This window comes from Electrona antarctica, assembly GCF_951216825.1.
Source record: "Electrona antarctica genome assembly, chromosome: 6".
In the NCBI taxonomy this organism is placed as follows: Eukaryota; Metazoa; Chordata; class Actinopteri; order Myctophiformes; family Myctophidae; genus Electrona; species Electrona antarctica.
In genome coordinates, this window is record NC_136811.1 from 55,168,924 (window position 1) to 55,186,420 (window position 17,497).

General features: G+C 44.5%; 1 protein-coding gene across 1 annotated transcript in view; it reads right to left on the bottom strand.

Annotated features, from left to right (window-relative positions):
* The window catches only part of gon4lb (gon-4 like b), a 90,400-nt gene that overhangs the window by 58,506 nt on the left and 14,397 nt on the right, over positions 1–17,497 (bottom strand). The window contains exons 6-10 of the mRNA XM_079503861.1: positions 15,945–15,995; positions 14,629–14,670; positions 7,700–7,798; positions 6,183–6,296; positions 3,177–3,380 (exon numbers count right to left, since the gene is read on the bottom strand). Of these exons, the coding sequence (XP_079359987.1) occupies positions 3,177–3,380; positions 6,183–6,296; positions 7,700–7,798; positions 14,629–14,670; positions 15,945–15,995 (510 nt within the window). The remainder of the gene's footprint in view (positions 1–3,176; positions 3,381–6,182; positions 6,297–7,699; positions 7,799–14,628; positions 14,671–15,944; positions 15,996–17,497) is intronic.

The following is a 17,497-nucleotide window of genomic DNA, read 5'->3' on the forward strand; positions in this document are numbered from 1 at the left end:
TTGATGTATTATCATGTGTTGTTCTTTAAATTAGATTTAAATGTATTTGATGTATTACCATGTGTTGTTCTTTAAATTAGATTTAAATGTATTTGATGAATTACCATGTGTTGTTCTTTAAATTAGATTTAATATGTATTTGATGTGTTACCATGTGTTGTTCTTTAAATTAGATTTAAATGTATTTGATGTATTACCATGTGTTGTTCTTTAAATTAGATTTAAATGTATTTGATGTATTACCATGTGTTCTTTAAATTAGATTTAAATGTATTTGATGTATTACCATGTGTTGTTCTTTAAATTAGATTTAAATGTATTTGATGTGTTACCATGTGTTGTTCTTTAAATTAGATTTAAATGTATTTGATGTGTTACCATGTGTTGTTCTTTAAATTAGATTTAAATGTATTTGATGTGTTACCATGTGTTGTTCTTTAAATTAGATTTAAATGTATTTGATGTATTACCATGTGTTGTTCTTTAAATTAGATTTAAATGTATTTGATGAGTTACCATGTGTTGTTCTTTAAATTAGATTTAAATGTATTTGATGTATTATCATGTGTTGTTCTTTAAATTAGATTTAAATGTATTTGATGTATTACCATGTGTTGTTCTTTAAATTAGATTTAAATGTATTTGATGTATTACCATGTGTTGTTCTTTAAATTAGATTTAAATGTATTTGATGTATTATCATGTGTTGTTCTTTAAATTAGATTTAAATGTATTTGATGAGTTACCATGTGTTGTTCTTTAAATTAGATTTAAATGTATTTGATGTGTTACCATGTGTTCTTTAAATTAGATTGAAATGTGTTTGATGTGTTACCATGTGTTCTTTAAATTAGATTTAAATGTATTTGATGTGTTACCATGTGTTGTTCTTTAAATTAGATTTAAATGTATTTGATGTGTTACCATGTGTTGTTCTTTAAATTAGATTTAAATGTATTTGATGTGTTACCATGTGTTGTTCTTTAAATTAGATTTAAATGTATTTGATGTGTTACCATGTGTTCTTTAAATTAGATTTAAATGTATTTGATGTGTTACCATGTGTTGTTCTTTAAATTAGATTTAAATGTATTTGATGTATTACCATGTGTTGTTCTTTAAATTAGATTTAAATGTATTTGATGTGTTACCATGTGTTCTTTAAATTAGATTTACATGTATTTGATGTATTATCATGTGTTGTTCTTTAAATTAGATTTAAATGTATTTGATGTGTTACCATGTGTTGTTCTTTAAATTAGATTTAAATGTATTTGATGTATTACCATGTGTTGTTCTTTAAATTAGATTTAAATGTATTTGATGTGTTACCATGTGTTGTTCTTTAAATTAGATTTAAATGTATTTGATGTGTTACCATGTGTTGTTCTTTAAATTAGATTTAAATGTATTTGATGTATTATCATGTGTTGTTCTTTAAATTAGATTTAAATGTATTTGATGTATTATCATGTGTTGTTCTTTAAATTAGATTTAAATGTATTTGATGTATTACCATGTGTTGTTCTTTAAATTAGATTTAAATGTATTTGATGAATTACCATGTGTTGTTCTTTAAATTAGATTTAAATGTATTTGATGTGTTACCATGTGTTGTTCTTTAAATTAGATTTAAATGTATTTGATGTATTACCATGTGTTGTTCTTTAAATTAGATTTAAATGTATTTGATGTATTACCATGTGTTGTTCTTTAAATTAGATTTAAATGTATTTGATGTATTACCATGTGTTGTTCTTTAAATTAGATTTAAATGTATTTGATGTGTTACCATGTGTTGTTCTTTAAATTAGATTTAAATGTATTTGATGTATTACCATGTGTTGTTCTTTAAATTAGATTTAAATGTATTTGATGTATTACCATGTGTTGTTCTTTAAATTAGATTTAAATGTATTTGATGTATTACCATGTGTTGTTCTTTAAATTAGATTTAAATGTATTTGATGTGTTACCATGTGTTCTTTAAATTAGATTTAAATGTATTTGATGTGTTACCATGTGTTGTTCTTTAAATTAGATTTAAATGTATTTGATGTATTATCATGTGTTGTTCTTTAAATTAGATTTAAATGTATTTGATGTATTATCATGTGTTGTTCTTTAAATTAGATTTAAATGTATTTGATGTGTTACCATGTGTTGTTCTTTAAATTAGATTTAAATGTATTTGATGTGTTACCATGTGTTGTTCTTTAAATTAGATTTAAATGTATTTGATGTGTTACCATGTGTTGTGCTTTAAATTAGATTTAAATGTATTTGATGTATTATCATGTGTTGTTCTTGCTTACTGTAAATCGCTCTGGATTAAGAGTTGTCTTGTAAATTGCTAAGAGCGGGATCTACTGTACAGTATAAGATGAGCTGAGGTGTAATGTAATGTCTCCTCTGTCACCGAGTCTCTCCTACATGTCACTGAGTGTAGAAGACATCAGCCGAGGACATCTCTCTCTACCTCCCTACCCAAACAGACACAGCACCACTCTGCTGGCCTGTCCTGAAGGGAGGTGTGTGTGTGTGTGTGTGTGTGTGTGTGTGTGTGTGTGTGTGTGTGTGTGTGTGTGTGTGTGTGTGTGTGTGTGTGTGTGTGTGTGTGCGCGTGTGTGCGTGCGTACCGCAGAGCTTGGGGGACATTGTATTTGGCTGGGCGATATGGAAAAACGATATGAACTGAGTGGTGCAACTCCCCTCTTCTCTCCACCCCCCCCCCCCCCTCTCTCTCCCTCTCTCTCTCTCTCTCATTAGCAGGCAACAGTGCAGCACTATCTCTCTCTCTCTGTTTCTGGCACAACAGCGCCACTTTTGCCCCTACTGGTACTCATAGTCACACAGACACACACATACATCGTCACATAGGTTAACACATAGGTGAACACATAGGTGAACACATAGGTGAACACATAGGTGAACACATAGGTGAACACATAGGTTAACACATAGGTTAACACATAGGTTAACACATAGGTTAACACATAGGTTAACACATAGGTTAACACATAGGTTAACACGGACATTGCTGTTCCTTGGAGTGGTTGCACCACTCAAAAACACACTCACACTGGACAACCCCCAACTTCTGAGTAGGGTCGGTCAGTGACGTACGCATGTGTGTGCACATGTGCGTGCACATGTGCGTGCGTGCGTGTACGTACCTGGTAGGAGGGACAGTCGTGGCTGAAGCTGAGCTCCTCCTCCACGGCACACAGTCTCTCCAGGAAGGAGGTGTCTGTGGGACCCGAGTGGAGGAGGAGGTGCTGTGGAGACGCTGCAGGAGTGCTGGAGTAACAGAAGGGAGGAGGAGGTGGAGCCGTGGGGTCTGCAGCATCCACCCGCAGCTGTCTGGAGCATCTGGCTCTCTGCAGGGAACAGAAAGATGGAACACATCGGGAGGTCACACACACACACTGCAACACACTAGGGGTGCAGCTCCAACTGTCAAGCATTTTCTACTAATTTGTGGAACGACAGGAGGCGACAAATTCTGAACAGAGAAGCATCTTTTGGAAAATAATACAGTCACTTGTGCACAGTGCACTGTAGGGCATTAACTAAAAAATCGATTTATCGATTTATCGATTTCATTAACACAAGTCGATTCAGATTAGGAGTCGTCGAAAGTTGAAAAAAAAAAAATATTTGTTGCTCTGTGTGTGTGCGTACAGAATTCAAACTGTAGCATTGATTATTGTCACGGACAGAAGTCAATCCTTGGTTTCTGTTGTGTTTGAACAATAATAGCAATTCAAAACAGAACCTCCAGTCGCTGTCATAAGAACGGGAGGTGCGCTCATGAACACGGCAGCAGAGCCTATTTGTGCACGGCTGCACGCGCACCTGCAGCCAATCAAGTATAATTTATGCTTCGTCCCGCGATGGTGTCGCGCACGCAGACCTCTACGCTCACAAGTCACAACAGTCGCATCTGCGATGCGATGTGAGCTTGTATATCAGCTGTTCTCTGTGCGCAACACTGTTGGGAATTGATGACATGAAACAGTCACCCGTGCGCCCAGTCCCAATGTTTGTAAACAAATAATTGGTCTATTAGTTTGCATTGCATTCAGAAGTTCAGAACACGCCCTTAATTAAAAACCAACTGCAGCTGTGTATGTGGCTCTCAGCGAGCGGTGTCCCACTATTGACTGGCTGAATTTGAAGTTTGAACTGCGCTGCGTCAGAGAAGTAACAGATAGAAGCGCGCAAACTTTATCCCCAAACGATATCCCCCTCACCTCCATGCTGGAAATAAAACGTCTGGCTTTCCGAGGCTACATCCGTGCTGACGCAATGACTCCTGTTTCTGGTTTAGCTTTACGCGCGGGGCACATCATATGAACCTCTCCGTCTCCGGTCAGTGCGGTGCGGGTTGTTGTTTATTTGCATGGCTCAGAAAATAAGTAACAAACTAACATGAGAACGTTATCGAGTTGGCGGGGAAGGAGGAGGAGAAGGTTCACGTGGAAGGTAATGCAGATTGTATTCTGATGATGTGCCAAACTGCTGCTGGGATCATAATATATAGACCTATGTCTTCTATATTGTGTTCTGAAGGTCGGGCTGACTGCCACTAGTGTTAATGTTATATTTTGTATTGTGTACTTCTCGGGCCGCTGTGCTGCTGCGCTGCTGCTGCTGGCGCCAATGATGCCCCCTCTCCTGTTGTGTTCTCTTTTCTGTGTGCAGTGCTTGTTTGACAGGCTCCGTATTGCGCGCACCTCCACCCGCCCCTGTTGAGCGCGCACCTCCACCCGCCCCTGTTGAGCGCGCACCTCCACCCGCCCCTGTTGAGCGCGCACCTCCACCCGCCCCTGTTGAGCGCGCCACCTTTGTGGCACAGTGGGTGTGTTCCAGTGCACTGTGAGTGGTAGGTACCTTTGTGGCACAGTGGGTGTGTTCCAGTGCACTGTGAGTGAATGAGTGGTAGGTACCTTTTAGGCACAGTGGGTGTGTTCCAGTGCACTGTGAGTGAATGAGTGGTAGGTACCTTTTAGGCACAGTGGGTGTGTTCCAGTGCACTGTGAGTGAGTGGTAGCCAAGAGGAGAATTAGCAAGAGAGACCACTTTGCTTTACTTCCTGTATCTGCGTGAGGTGGGCGGTAACATTATTAGGAGACAGGAAGAATGTTGGAGTCTATTCATTTCCAATGGGAGAGTGAACGTGAACACAGCTTCTGAACCATTCCTTAACTCCATGGTCACTGAACTAAATACTGGACCAAATCATCACAAGGCACACAATATTTACAAGATATTCATAGTAAAATGGCTTCTTTTAGCGAGACAAATCAGGAGAAAATCGACTTTGTTAATGACATTTCTTTATCCCAGCAACAATCTCTCGCGAGATTTGAGATGAGTCCGGAAGCCTCTCTCTGTCCATCTGCAATTTCACGGACAACACATAGGGGGCTCTGACCCCATATTTAAGATGATAATATGTGAATATTATAATGTGAAATGAATGGACATATTTAAAACGATTAGAAATGATCCTTATGTGCCCAAATTAGAGCTGGCATACTTGGTCTGCATATTGAGACAGGCAGATATGTAGGCACGGTTGAGGAGGATAGATTATGTAGTCTGTGTGATCTAAAGGAAATTTTTATTGTCCATTCTACAACTCTATTAGGGAGAGACTTTTTAATGAGATAGATACAAATCATGAATTTATATGGTTGGAGGACTTCGAGAAACTAAAACGACTATTTCAAAAGTACACCTTGTCAGTTGTTTTCAATGTACTTTGTTAAATGACTTGTCAGTGTTGTTGTCTTCTTCTTCTATCAGGTTTCATGGCGGTCGGCAAACCTAAATGGTGCATTACCGCCACCTACTAGACTGAGTGTGGAAACAGTGTTGTTGTCAGGGGGGGAGGGTGGAGGTCGGGGAGAAGCAAACCACGCCTACTATATTTAGGAGACCATTTGTAGGCTTTGTGTACCATTTCGCCTATAGTGGTTCCAATGAAGGTGGCCCATCTTCATACATAAACCATCTTTGGTGGTAGGTACCTTTTAGGCACAGTGGGTGTGTTCCAGTGCACTGTGAGTGGTAGGTACCTTTGTGGCACAGTGGGTGTGTTCCAGTTCACTGTGAGTGAGTGGTACCTTTGTGGCACAGTGGGTGTGTTCCAGTTCACTGTGAGTGAGTGGTACCTTTGTGGCACAGTGGGTGTGTTCCAGGGCACCGTCATCAGGGGGATGTTGTCTAGACGTGCCTCTGGGCACTCTGGGGGACGACCCCAAGCTGTCCACGTCACTGAGAAACGACTGCGCGCACGCGTACACACACACACACACACACACACACAGAGAGAGAAACACACATACACAAATTAGGGCTGGCACGATTACAAATGTATTAAATTAATAATAAATACATTTTTTGGCCGATATCCGATATCCCGCTATTGTCCAACTCCTAATTTCCGAAACCGATACAGAGATGCGGTCGTGGAATTAACACATTATGCCTAATTTTATTGTGATGCCTCATGAAATGGAAGGCTTTCCAAATAAAAACAAACATCATACATTTGAATTAATTAAAACCGATAAATTAAAAACATCATCGTTCACGAAGTTATGTGGGACAGAGTGGCAAAGAATTACTTTCTGGCCTTGTCCTATCCGATTGCATTAAACGACATTCAAGGAAATTAAACCTGTGAGCTTGTAGATCTGCTTTTCAGCATGCAAGCATAAAATTACTTCTACTGGATCTCTTCTACACTAGTCCCTCCCGGACATTTTAGTCTAGTTTTTTTATTTTTTAAATCGGTTGACGAAAGTGTCAATATATTTATTCTTCATAGCCGTTTCCATTCCGTCAGTGAGAATAGGTAGTAGTGGCCGGGGAACAAAAATCGTCATAGTTGTAGTCGACGAAATCAACACTGAATTCAGCTTACTTCCTTACCTTACCTTACCTTACCTTACCACGATTACAGTTTTAACACGTTGACGATTAATTTGTCACACAAATAATTAGGATTAACGATTGAAGTATTTGTTTGCGTTGGACATTGGAACATTACAATGTGTAGTTCCGTTTGCCTTTTAGGCTTCATAATCACACATTGCACAGGACAGATATGACAAATAACTTAACAGTTCTACTGCGAATCACGCTTTACCCGCATTTTAATCAAATATTCTACGCTGCCGAGATTGTTTTATTACCTTTACAGCATACGCTGAAGTATTTGCAGCTTTCAACGGCGAAAATCCGGCGAAAATTGGTCCGTCGGTTTGTTATGATCAAGAGCACAGCGGCCATTACAATGCTGCTACAGGATCCTCCTTCACTTACAAACAAACCCCCCGTTCACTTACATTGGCCTCAATTTCCCAGAAGCCCTAGCAGCCCAGATGATGACTTGATTTCCGGTTTCGTCATCATAACGCGACGGCCTCGTCATCAGCTCCCGGATAAATCCGCTGTTTCTTTTTAATTATTTTAAAACGGCGAATTAAACCCATTAAACAAATAGCGGGAATGTCGTATTACGCGCGGTGGAACACTGGAGTAAACAATTAGCGACCGTCAAACCGTTAATACATTTATTTAAAAAATGAAAAAATAAATATAGCAGAAATAGTTGATCTACAAGCTACTAAATATGCTATTTCTGCTTGCGATGATGTAATAATTGCGACGGGCCAATCCTCACCTCCTCTGCAGTCTCGTCATCCTCGTCCTCGTCGGGACAGTACTCTTCATCAGACGAATCCTCCTCTTCCTCCAGAGGGATGTCCACAAACTGAGGGTTCTGGAGGGAGCCGTGGAGGGAGGGGTGGAGGGAGGGGTGCAAACACATATTATATTATAACCATATATAGAGGGATGTCCACAAACTGAGGGGCCTGGAGGGAGCCGTGGAGGGAGGGGTGCAAACATATATTATATAACTGAGGGGCCTGGAAGCAGCCGTGGAGGGAGGGGTGCAAACATATTATAATAAACTGAGGGGCCTGGAAGCAGCCATGGAGGGAGGGGTGCAAACATATTATAATAAACTGAGGGGCCTGGAAGCAGCCATGGAGGGAGGGGTGCAACCACATATTATTATTATACAAACTGAGGGGCCTGGAAGCAGCCATGGAGGGAGGGGTGCAACCACATATTATTATTATACTGAGGGGCCTGGAAGCAGCCATGGAGGGAGGGGTGCAACCACATATTATTATTATACTGAGGGGCCTGGAAGCAGCCATGGAGGGAGGGGTGCAACCACATATTATTATTATACTGAGGGGCCTGGAAGCAGCCATGGAGGGAGGGGTGCAACCACATATTATTATTATTATACTGAGGGGCCTGGAAGCAGCCATGGAGGGAGGGGTGCAACCACATATTATTATTATACTGAGGGGCCTGGAAGCAGCCATGGAGGGAGGGGTGCAACCACATATTATTATTATTATACTGAGGGGCCTGGAAGCAGCCATGGAGGGAGGGGTGCAACCACATATTATTATTATACTGAGGGGCCTGGAAGCAGCCATGGAGGGAGGGGTGCAACCACATATTATTATTATTATACTGAGGGGCCTGGAAGCAGCCATGGAGGGAGGGGTGCAACCACATATTATTATTATTATACTGAGGGGCCTGGAAGCAGCCATGGAGGGAGGGGTGCAACCACATATTATTATTATACTGAGGGGCCTGGAAGCAGCCATGGAGGGAGGGGTGCAACCACATATTATACAAACTGAGGGGCTAGGAAGCAGCCGTGGAGGGAGGGGTGAAACCATATATTATACAAACTGAGGGGCCTGGAAGCAGCCGTGGAGGGAGGGGTGCAACCACATATTATACAAACTGAGGGGCCTGGAAGCAGCCGTGGAGGGAGGGGTGCAACCACATATTATTATTATACAAACTGAGGGGCCTGGAAGCAGCCGTGGAGGGAGGGGTGCAACCACATATTATATAACTGAGGGGCCTGGAAGCAGCCATGGAGGGAGGGGTGCAACCACATATTATATAACTGAGGGGCCTGGAAGCAGCCATGGAGGGAGGGGTGCAACCACATATTATTATTATACAAACTGAGGGGCCTGGAAGCAGCCATGGAGGGAGGGGTGCAACCACATATTATTATTATACAAACTGAGGGGCCTGGAAGCAGCCGTGGAGGGAGGGGTGCAACCACATATTATATAACTGAGGGGCCTGGAAGCAGCCATGGAGGGAGGGGTGCAACCACATATTATTATTATACAAACTGAGGGGCCTGGAAGCAGCCATGGAGGGAGGGGTGCAACCACATATTATTATTATACAAACTGAGGGGCCTGGAAGCAGCCGTGGAGGGAGGGGTGCAACCACATATTATATAACTGAGGGGCCTGGAAGCAGCCATGGAGGGAGGGGTGCAACCACATATTATATAACTGAGGGGCCTGGAAGCAGCCGTGGAGGGAGGGGTGCAACCAAATATTATACAAACTGAGGGGCCTGGAAGCAGCCGTGGAGGGAGGGGTGCAACCACATATTATATAACTGAGGGGCCTGGAAGCAGCCATGGAGGGAGGGGTGCAACCACATATTATATAACTGAGGGGCCTGGAAGCAGCCATGGAGGGAGGGGTGCAACCACATATTATATAACTGAGGGGCCTGGAAGCAGCCGTGGAGGGAGGGGTGCAACCACATATTATATAACTGAGGGGCCTGGAAGCAGCCATGGAGGGAGGGGTGCAACCACATATTATACAAACTGAGGGGCCTGGAAGCAGCCGTGGAGGGAGGGGTGCAACCACATATTATATAACTGAGGGGCCTGGAAGCAGCCGTGGAGGGAGGGGTGCAAACACATATTATACAAACTGAGGGGCCTGGAAGCAGCCGTGGAGGGAGGGGTGCAACCACATATTATATAACTGAGGGGCCTGGAAGCAGCCGTGGAGGGAGGGGTGCAACCACATATTATACAAACTGAGGGGCCTGGAAGCAGCCGTGGAGGGAGGGGTGCAACCACATATTATACAAACTGAGGGGCCTGGAAGCAGCCGTGGAGGGAGGGGTGCAACCACATATTATATAACTGAGGGGCCTGGAAGCAGCCGTGGAGGGAGGGGTGCAACCACATATTATATAACTGAGGGGCCTGGAAGCAGCCGTGGAGGGAGGGGTGCAACCACATATTATACAAACTGAGGGGCCTGGAAGCAGCCGTGGAGGGAGGGGTGCAACCACATATTATACAAACTGAGGGGCCTGGAAGCAGCCGTGGAGGGAGGGGTGCAACCACATATTATATAACTGAGGGGCCTGGAAGCAGCCGTGGAGGGAGGGGTGCAACCACATATTATATAACTGAGGGGCCTGGAAGCAGCCATGGAGGGAGGGGTGCAACCACATATTAATAAACTGAGGGGCCTGGAAGCAGCCGTGGAGGGAGGGGTGCAACCACATATTATACAAACTGAGGGGCCTGGAAGCAGCCGTGGAGGGAGGGGTGCAACCACATATTATATAACTGAGGGGCCTGGAAGCAGCCATGGAGGGAGGGGTGCAAACACATATTATATAACTGAGGGGCCTGGAAGCAGCCGTGGAGGGAGGGGTGCAACCACATATTATACAAACTGAGGGGCCTGGAAGCAGCCGTGGAGGGAGGGGTGCAACCACATATTATATAACTGAGGGGCCTGGAAGCAGCCGTGGAGGGAGGGGTGCAACCACATATTATATAACTGAGGGGCCTGGAAGCAGCCATGGAGGGAGGGGTGCAACCACATATTAATAAACTGAGGGGCCTGGAAGCAGCCGTGGAGGGAGGGGTGCAACCACATATTATATAACTGAGGGGCCTGGAAGCAGCCATGGAGGGAGGGGTGCAAACACATATTATATAACTGAGGGGCCTGGAAGCAGCCGTGGAGGGAGGGGTGCAAACACATATTATTATACTGAGGGGCCTGGAAGCAGCCGTGGAGGGAGGGGTGCAAACACATATTATATAACTGAGGGGCCTGGAAGCAGCCGTGGAGGGAGGGGTGCAACCACATATTATATAACTGAGGGGCCTGGAAGCAGCCGTGGAGGGAGGGGTGCAAACACATATTATATAACTGAGGGGCCTGGAAGCAGCCGTGGAGGGAGGGGTGCAAACACATATTATATAACTGAGGGGCCTGGAAGCAGCCGTGGAGGGAGGGGTGCAAACACATATTATATAACTGAGGGGCCTGGAAGCAGCCGTGGAGGGAGGGGTGCAAACACATATTATATAACTGAGGGGCCTGGAAGCAGCCGTGGAGGGAGGGGTGCAACCACATATTATATAACTGAGGGGCCTGGAAGCAGCCGTGGAGGGAGGGGTGAAACCACATATATTATTATTATACTGAGGGGCCTGGAAGCAGCCGTGGAGGGAGGGGTGCAACCACATATTATATAACTGAGGGGCCTGGAAGCAGCCGTGGAGGGAGGGGTGCAACCACATATTATACAAACTGAGGGGCCTGGAAGCAGCCGTGGAGGGAGGGGTGCAACCACATATTATACAAACTGAGGGGCCTGGAAGCAGCCGTGGAGGGAGGGGTGCAACCACATATTATATAACTGAGGGGCCTGGAAGCAGCCATGGAGGGAGGGGTGCAACCACATATTATATAACTGAGGGGCCTGGAAGCAGCCGTGGAGGGAGGGGTGCAAACACATATTATTATACTGAGGGGCCTGGAAGCAGCCATGGAGGGAGGGGTGCAAACACATATTATATAACTGAGGGGCCTGGAAGCAGCCGTGGAGGGAGGGGTGCAACCACATATTATACAAACTGAGGGGCCTGGAAGCAGCCGTGGAGGGAGGGCTGCAACCACATATTATATAACTGAGGGGCCTGGAAGCAGCCATGGAGGGAGGGGTGCAACCACATATTATATAACTGAGGGGCCTGGAAGCAGCCGTGGAGGGAGGGGTGCAACCACATATTATACAAACTGAGGGGCCTGGAAGCAGCCGTGGAGGGAGGGGTGCAACCACATATTATATAACTGAGGGGCCTGGAAGCAGCCATGGAGGGAGGGGTGCAACCACATATTATATAACTGAGGGGCCTGGAAGCAGCCGTGGAGGGAGGGGTGCAACCACATATTATATAACTGAGGGGCCTGGAAGCAGCCGTGGAGGGAGGGGTGCAACCACATATTATATAACTGAGGGGCCTGGAAGCAGCCGTGGAGGGAGGGGTGCAACCACATATTATACAAACTGAGGGGCCTGGAAGCAGCCATGGAGGGAGGGGTGCAACCACATATTATATAACTGAGGGGCCTGGAAGCAGCCGTGGAGGGAGGGGTGCAAACATATATTATATAACTGAGGGGCCTGGAAGCAGCCGTGGAGGCAGGGGTGCAACCACATATTCAAAGTCAAAGTCATACGATTTGTCACACACGTTACCGCAGTGAAATTTGTTCTCTGCATTCTTGGAGCAGTGTTACCTGACTCCGCCAGATGGGGCAGCAGAGAGTACACTGATGCCCGGCCACAAAACGGCCTGGCCAATCAGCAGCAGCTATCCCGCCTCTAGCTGCTGCTGATTGGACAGGCCGTTTTGTGGCCGGGCATCAAGTCAGCCTGAGAGTTCCCAGATGGGAGCAGGAGGGGGGAACCCAGTGTACTCTCTGCTGCCCCATCTGGCGGAGTCAGGTTAGGAGCGGTGAGCCGCAGCCAAGGAGCGGTGAGCTGCAGCCGTGCCGCGCTTGGGAATCATTTTGATTGGTAGATTTGACCCCCCCAATCCAACCCTTTGATGCTGAGTGCCAAGCAAGGAGGCATTGGGTCCCATTTTTACAGTCTTTGGTATGACCCGGCCGGGGATCGAACCCCGACCTCACCAGTTTCAGAGCTGGTTTTAAACAGCGATTACAGACGATATGTATCACGATGCATGGTTGACGATACCAGGTTCTTAACCCATTTTGGGCGGGAACCCCTTTTGGTGTTAGCATTATGTTATGCTTTAGCTATTGAAAAATAGCAGATTACGAGATTGTAGGTCTGCTATTTTTGAAAAATCGAAGAACGACTGACATAGAAACATAGCTTTTTCAGAAAACTGTCATTTTCTCAGGTCAAAATGGGTTAATGGGTTACAGAACTACCGAGAAAACAGTGTCCTTAGCATTAAAGCTGCTATAAGCAATAATATGTCAACATTTTAATGACCTTTTTTTCTTTTTTGGTATTCAGACAGCCATCAATGGGTAGAACGCTCCCAAAAGAAATGTAGTCTCTGTGACACATATAGGGGCCGCGATCGTCCTTTGTCATTGGTCTCTCGACCAAAATGACAAAACCTGTCGCAATGAAAAATCAGGAAGCAGACAGGCTAATCGACCAATGACAAAGCTTCTAGGAACATCTTTGAATGCAGATTACGGCCCCTAGATGTGTCACAGAGACTACAATTGTTGGAGCGTTCTACCCATTGATGGGTAGAACGATGTGGCTGTCTGAATACAAAAGAAAAAGAAAAAAGTCATAAAAAAAAAAGAAAAAAGTCATTCAAATTTTGACATATTATTGCTTATATCAGCTTTAACCCATTTTGACCTGAGATCAAATTCTAAAAATGTCTTCTACATCCTGACAGTTTTCTGAAAAAGCTATGTTTCTATGTCAGTCGTTCTTCGGTTTTTCAAAAATAGCAGAGCTACAAGCTCGTAGTGCGCCACTCTGTGGCGCGCTATGAGCTTGTAGATCTGCTATTTTTCAATAGCTAAAGCATAACATAATGCTAACACTAACAGGGGTTCCCGCCCTAAACCACTGATAAAGAAAGAAAAGCAGGTACGTTTCCTCTGGAAACTGCCCTTGGTTTAAATAAAACGTAACTCGTAAACCAACAAAGTGGGAAAAAAGCGGCACTCTAAAATAAAAGATGCAAGACTGGCTCAGATGCAAGTTCTCATGTTTTGTATTATTGACTAAATGTAAATGTATGACTGAATGTATGATGTCATGTATATGACTAAATGTATTATAGACTAAAAACACCGGTGGTGTTGTGAAGTGATGGACGGATGAATACATACAGTGTATCATATTCAATATAATAACACCGTATTGCATAAGAGACGGCGGTTCTCAACCCTTTTCATATCCACATCCAGTATTTTATTCTGCATTTGTGCGATTTTAGCCTCTCAGACCCAAAACTTAACCCATTTTGTGCGGGACCCCCTTTTGGTGTTATAATTTAGCTATTGAAAAATAGCAGATCTACAAGCTCATAGCGCGCCACCGAGTGGCGCGCTACGAGCTTGTAGGTCTGCTATTTTTGAAAAATCGTGAAAATATTTATTTCAGAAAACTGGAGGGTTAAAAGATCTACGAGAGTCCATTTGGTGACCAACACTCCATCATTTATCTGGGGACCCCCCCTCTGGGACCCCCCCCCTGGGTCACCCCCCCCTGGGACCCCCCTATGGGACCCCCCCCCTCAGGGACCACTGGTTTAGAACAACAGCTGTGTGCATGATGTCAGGATGAGAACAACAGCTGTGTGCATGATGTCATGATGTCAGGATGAGAACAGCTGTGTGCATGATGTCATGATGTCATGATGAGAAGACGAACCTTGGCGAGCGCTCCTCTGATGGGTGACAGGTTGAGGACAGACTGCATGCCAGACAGGAAGCAGAGAGAGAGGTCACAATGTCAGCGGCACGTTTCACTTCCAGGTCAGATCTGTATGATTTTAGCCCCCTTTATACTTAAAAGGGAGGAGTTCAAGTCCCCAAAAAAATGACTTATTGATTATTGATTACACGCCCCATGAAGGTTTGAATACATGGAGCTTTTTTTTTTTTTTCTCCATGATTTTGTAACCCATTTTTTCACCTGGTGCCATGCCAATTTCCTAAACTGTAATCCTGGGCGCTACTCTCCCTCTGCCAACCTGGGGAGAGCAACGGACTGAACCTCATGCTTCCATCTATGCATGAGGAGTCCAAGCCACTTCTTATCACCTGACGCAGAGGGTTTCCCTGGTTTGACGTATCGTGTGGAAGGGAAGAGGAACACGTTATTCCAACCAGTTCCTTTCCCCTCCATCAGGCACCCCCGGCTGGCCAGGGGGAGGCCGTTTTAGAGACCAGGATCACTGCATGTTTTTTTTGTCGTTTTCTTTGTGAGGGTGATGCCACTCATCAAGTTACTGGCTCAGGAATGAGACTAAAAAACAACACAAATCTCCATGGATTCAAGGCTTTTGTAATTGACAGAAAATAAGTCTTTTTGTGGGTGACCTGCTCCTTTGACATGCACCCTAGGCCAGTGGCGTGCACAGACATTTAGAGGGGCAGGTGCTCAAGTTAAAAAAGGGCACCTTGTGCAGCGCGTGGAACCGGCCGGTTGCCTTAATCTATTTTGGGCGGGAACCCCTTTTGGTGTTAGCATTATGTTATGCTTTAGCTATTGAAAAATAGCAGATCTACAAGCTCATAGCGCGCCACTGAGTGGCGTGCTATGAGCTTGTAGGTCTGCTATTTTTGAAAAATCTAAAAAAAAAAAAAAAGGAAAAAAAAAGGTTTTTTTTTCTTTTTTTTTAAAAAGGGCACATTGCCAAAAGGGCAGGGGGTGCTCTAGCACCCCCTAGTGTCTATCTGTGCACGCCACTGCCCTAGGCAGGTAGATGGGATTTCAACAGAGGAGCACAAAAGCATTATGTAGCAAAGATGCACTAAAGATGGTCAGACACGGGATGTGAATGCAATGTATGATCTGCAAATAGCGATCTGCACGAAGGTACAAAAATGACAATTTCTTTGTAGGAAAAAAGGTTAGATATTACTATCAGAATACTCTAATTAAATGACTTATAGACTCACTTGTACATAACGATATAATACTATTGACAATTAACAAAATATATATATATATAAGAGACAAACCTCTCCCTGCGCAACTACTTGTTTGAGTCTGGACCTGGTCATCTTGGGTTCCTGTGAGAGAGATACTGTCATTAAATTCAGTCATATTGAGCACAGATTATTTAGCCCCCTCGTCAGTGAACTGTACCCAGGGCCTTTTCTGGCAGTTCTGGACATAAATGTCTGATTCGAGGCCGGGGCGGGCACTGCACTCCCTCGGGTCGTCTGCCACGCACGTGTGTCCAATTTGAAGTGGGCCAGGCGAACGATTCTCGGGCTGCGTGGACTGGAATACAGACGTACGTGCATACATACATACATACGTTCGTAGGTAGTACTAGGTACGTACAGATTCAGTGTATTTATTGTAAGACGGCACAGCATTGAATATGGCAGATGTTTGTGGTCCTTGATAGAGACACACAGGCACCTACAAAATTATTAATCAAGACAGCGGCATCACTTCTGGTCCGTTAGAACGGTGTACTGCAGGCCAGCAGTATAAACACAATTATATCTGGGTATTGAAAACCTCAAGCGATGCAACCGCAACGTATATACTGTGACGTATATAACGTGCGGCCACTTTAACTTTAGATTTCCGACACACTGATGGAGTATATTATGGGTTGTATAATGAGATGACAGGAATGTGACCTTAAAAAGGACAAATCAAACAAATGTCACACTTTATTAGAACACCATGCATTGAAACTTCACATTGGACTGGGGGCGGCAGTGGCTCAGGGGTTAGAGTGACCGGACGGGAACCGCAAGGTTCCCAGTTCGAACCCGGGCTCCCCCAGAGTTATTGACGAAGTGTCCTTGAGCAAGACTCTGAACCCCTAATGTTTCCTCCGGCATCGGTGTGTGAATGTGATGCACAATCTCCGTAGCTATATAAATGCACCATTTACCATTGGCAGTTGCAGTACACCATTCTAATGGACCAGGAGTGGTGGTGCTGTCTCATTTGTGGGCGTGAATTTTGTAGTTGCCTCTGTGTGTCTCTATGTTTATGAACCCAGTTTGATCTTGACTTAACCGTTTCCGTCCGTAGGACAGCTCCACACGTCCTAGGGAACCCAATCGACACGTACAAAGGATGTGTGTACACGTCTTCCTAGCGCGTCCTCAATGATATCAGGCGAGAGAAGAATATTCAGATTTGTTTCCTTTTTTTTGGGGGGGGCTGAGACTCTGCCTCAGACTGAGGCTCTGCCTTCATATTAGCTTACCGTTCGATTAGCTGTTAGCGCGGCAGATAGAATGCCTCGTCTCTCCTAATCCAGGGCGCTCTCCGTGGTTTTGATCTGATGGATATACTACGCGCTTCATTTCTGACTTCAACATGCCTCTCGTTCAAAATATGAATGCTTTGGAGCTTCTAGCGATATAATAGACTCGAGACCAAGGTAAGCTAACAAAATATTTCTCCGGTTTTCTTCCGGATTGTTTACGGGGAGGGGGGGGGGGGGCTTCAGAGTAAAAGCGTCCATGTCTTTCCGGCACCCCAGAGCTCCTATTTTGAAGGCATCCCGGCACCAATTATGTGACTTTCACACTCACAACAT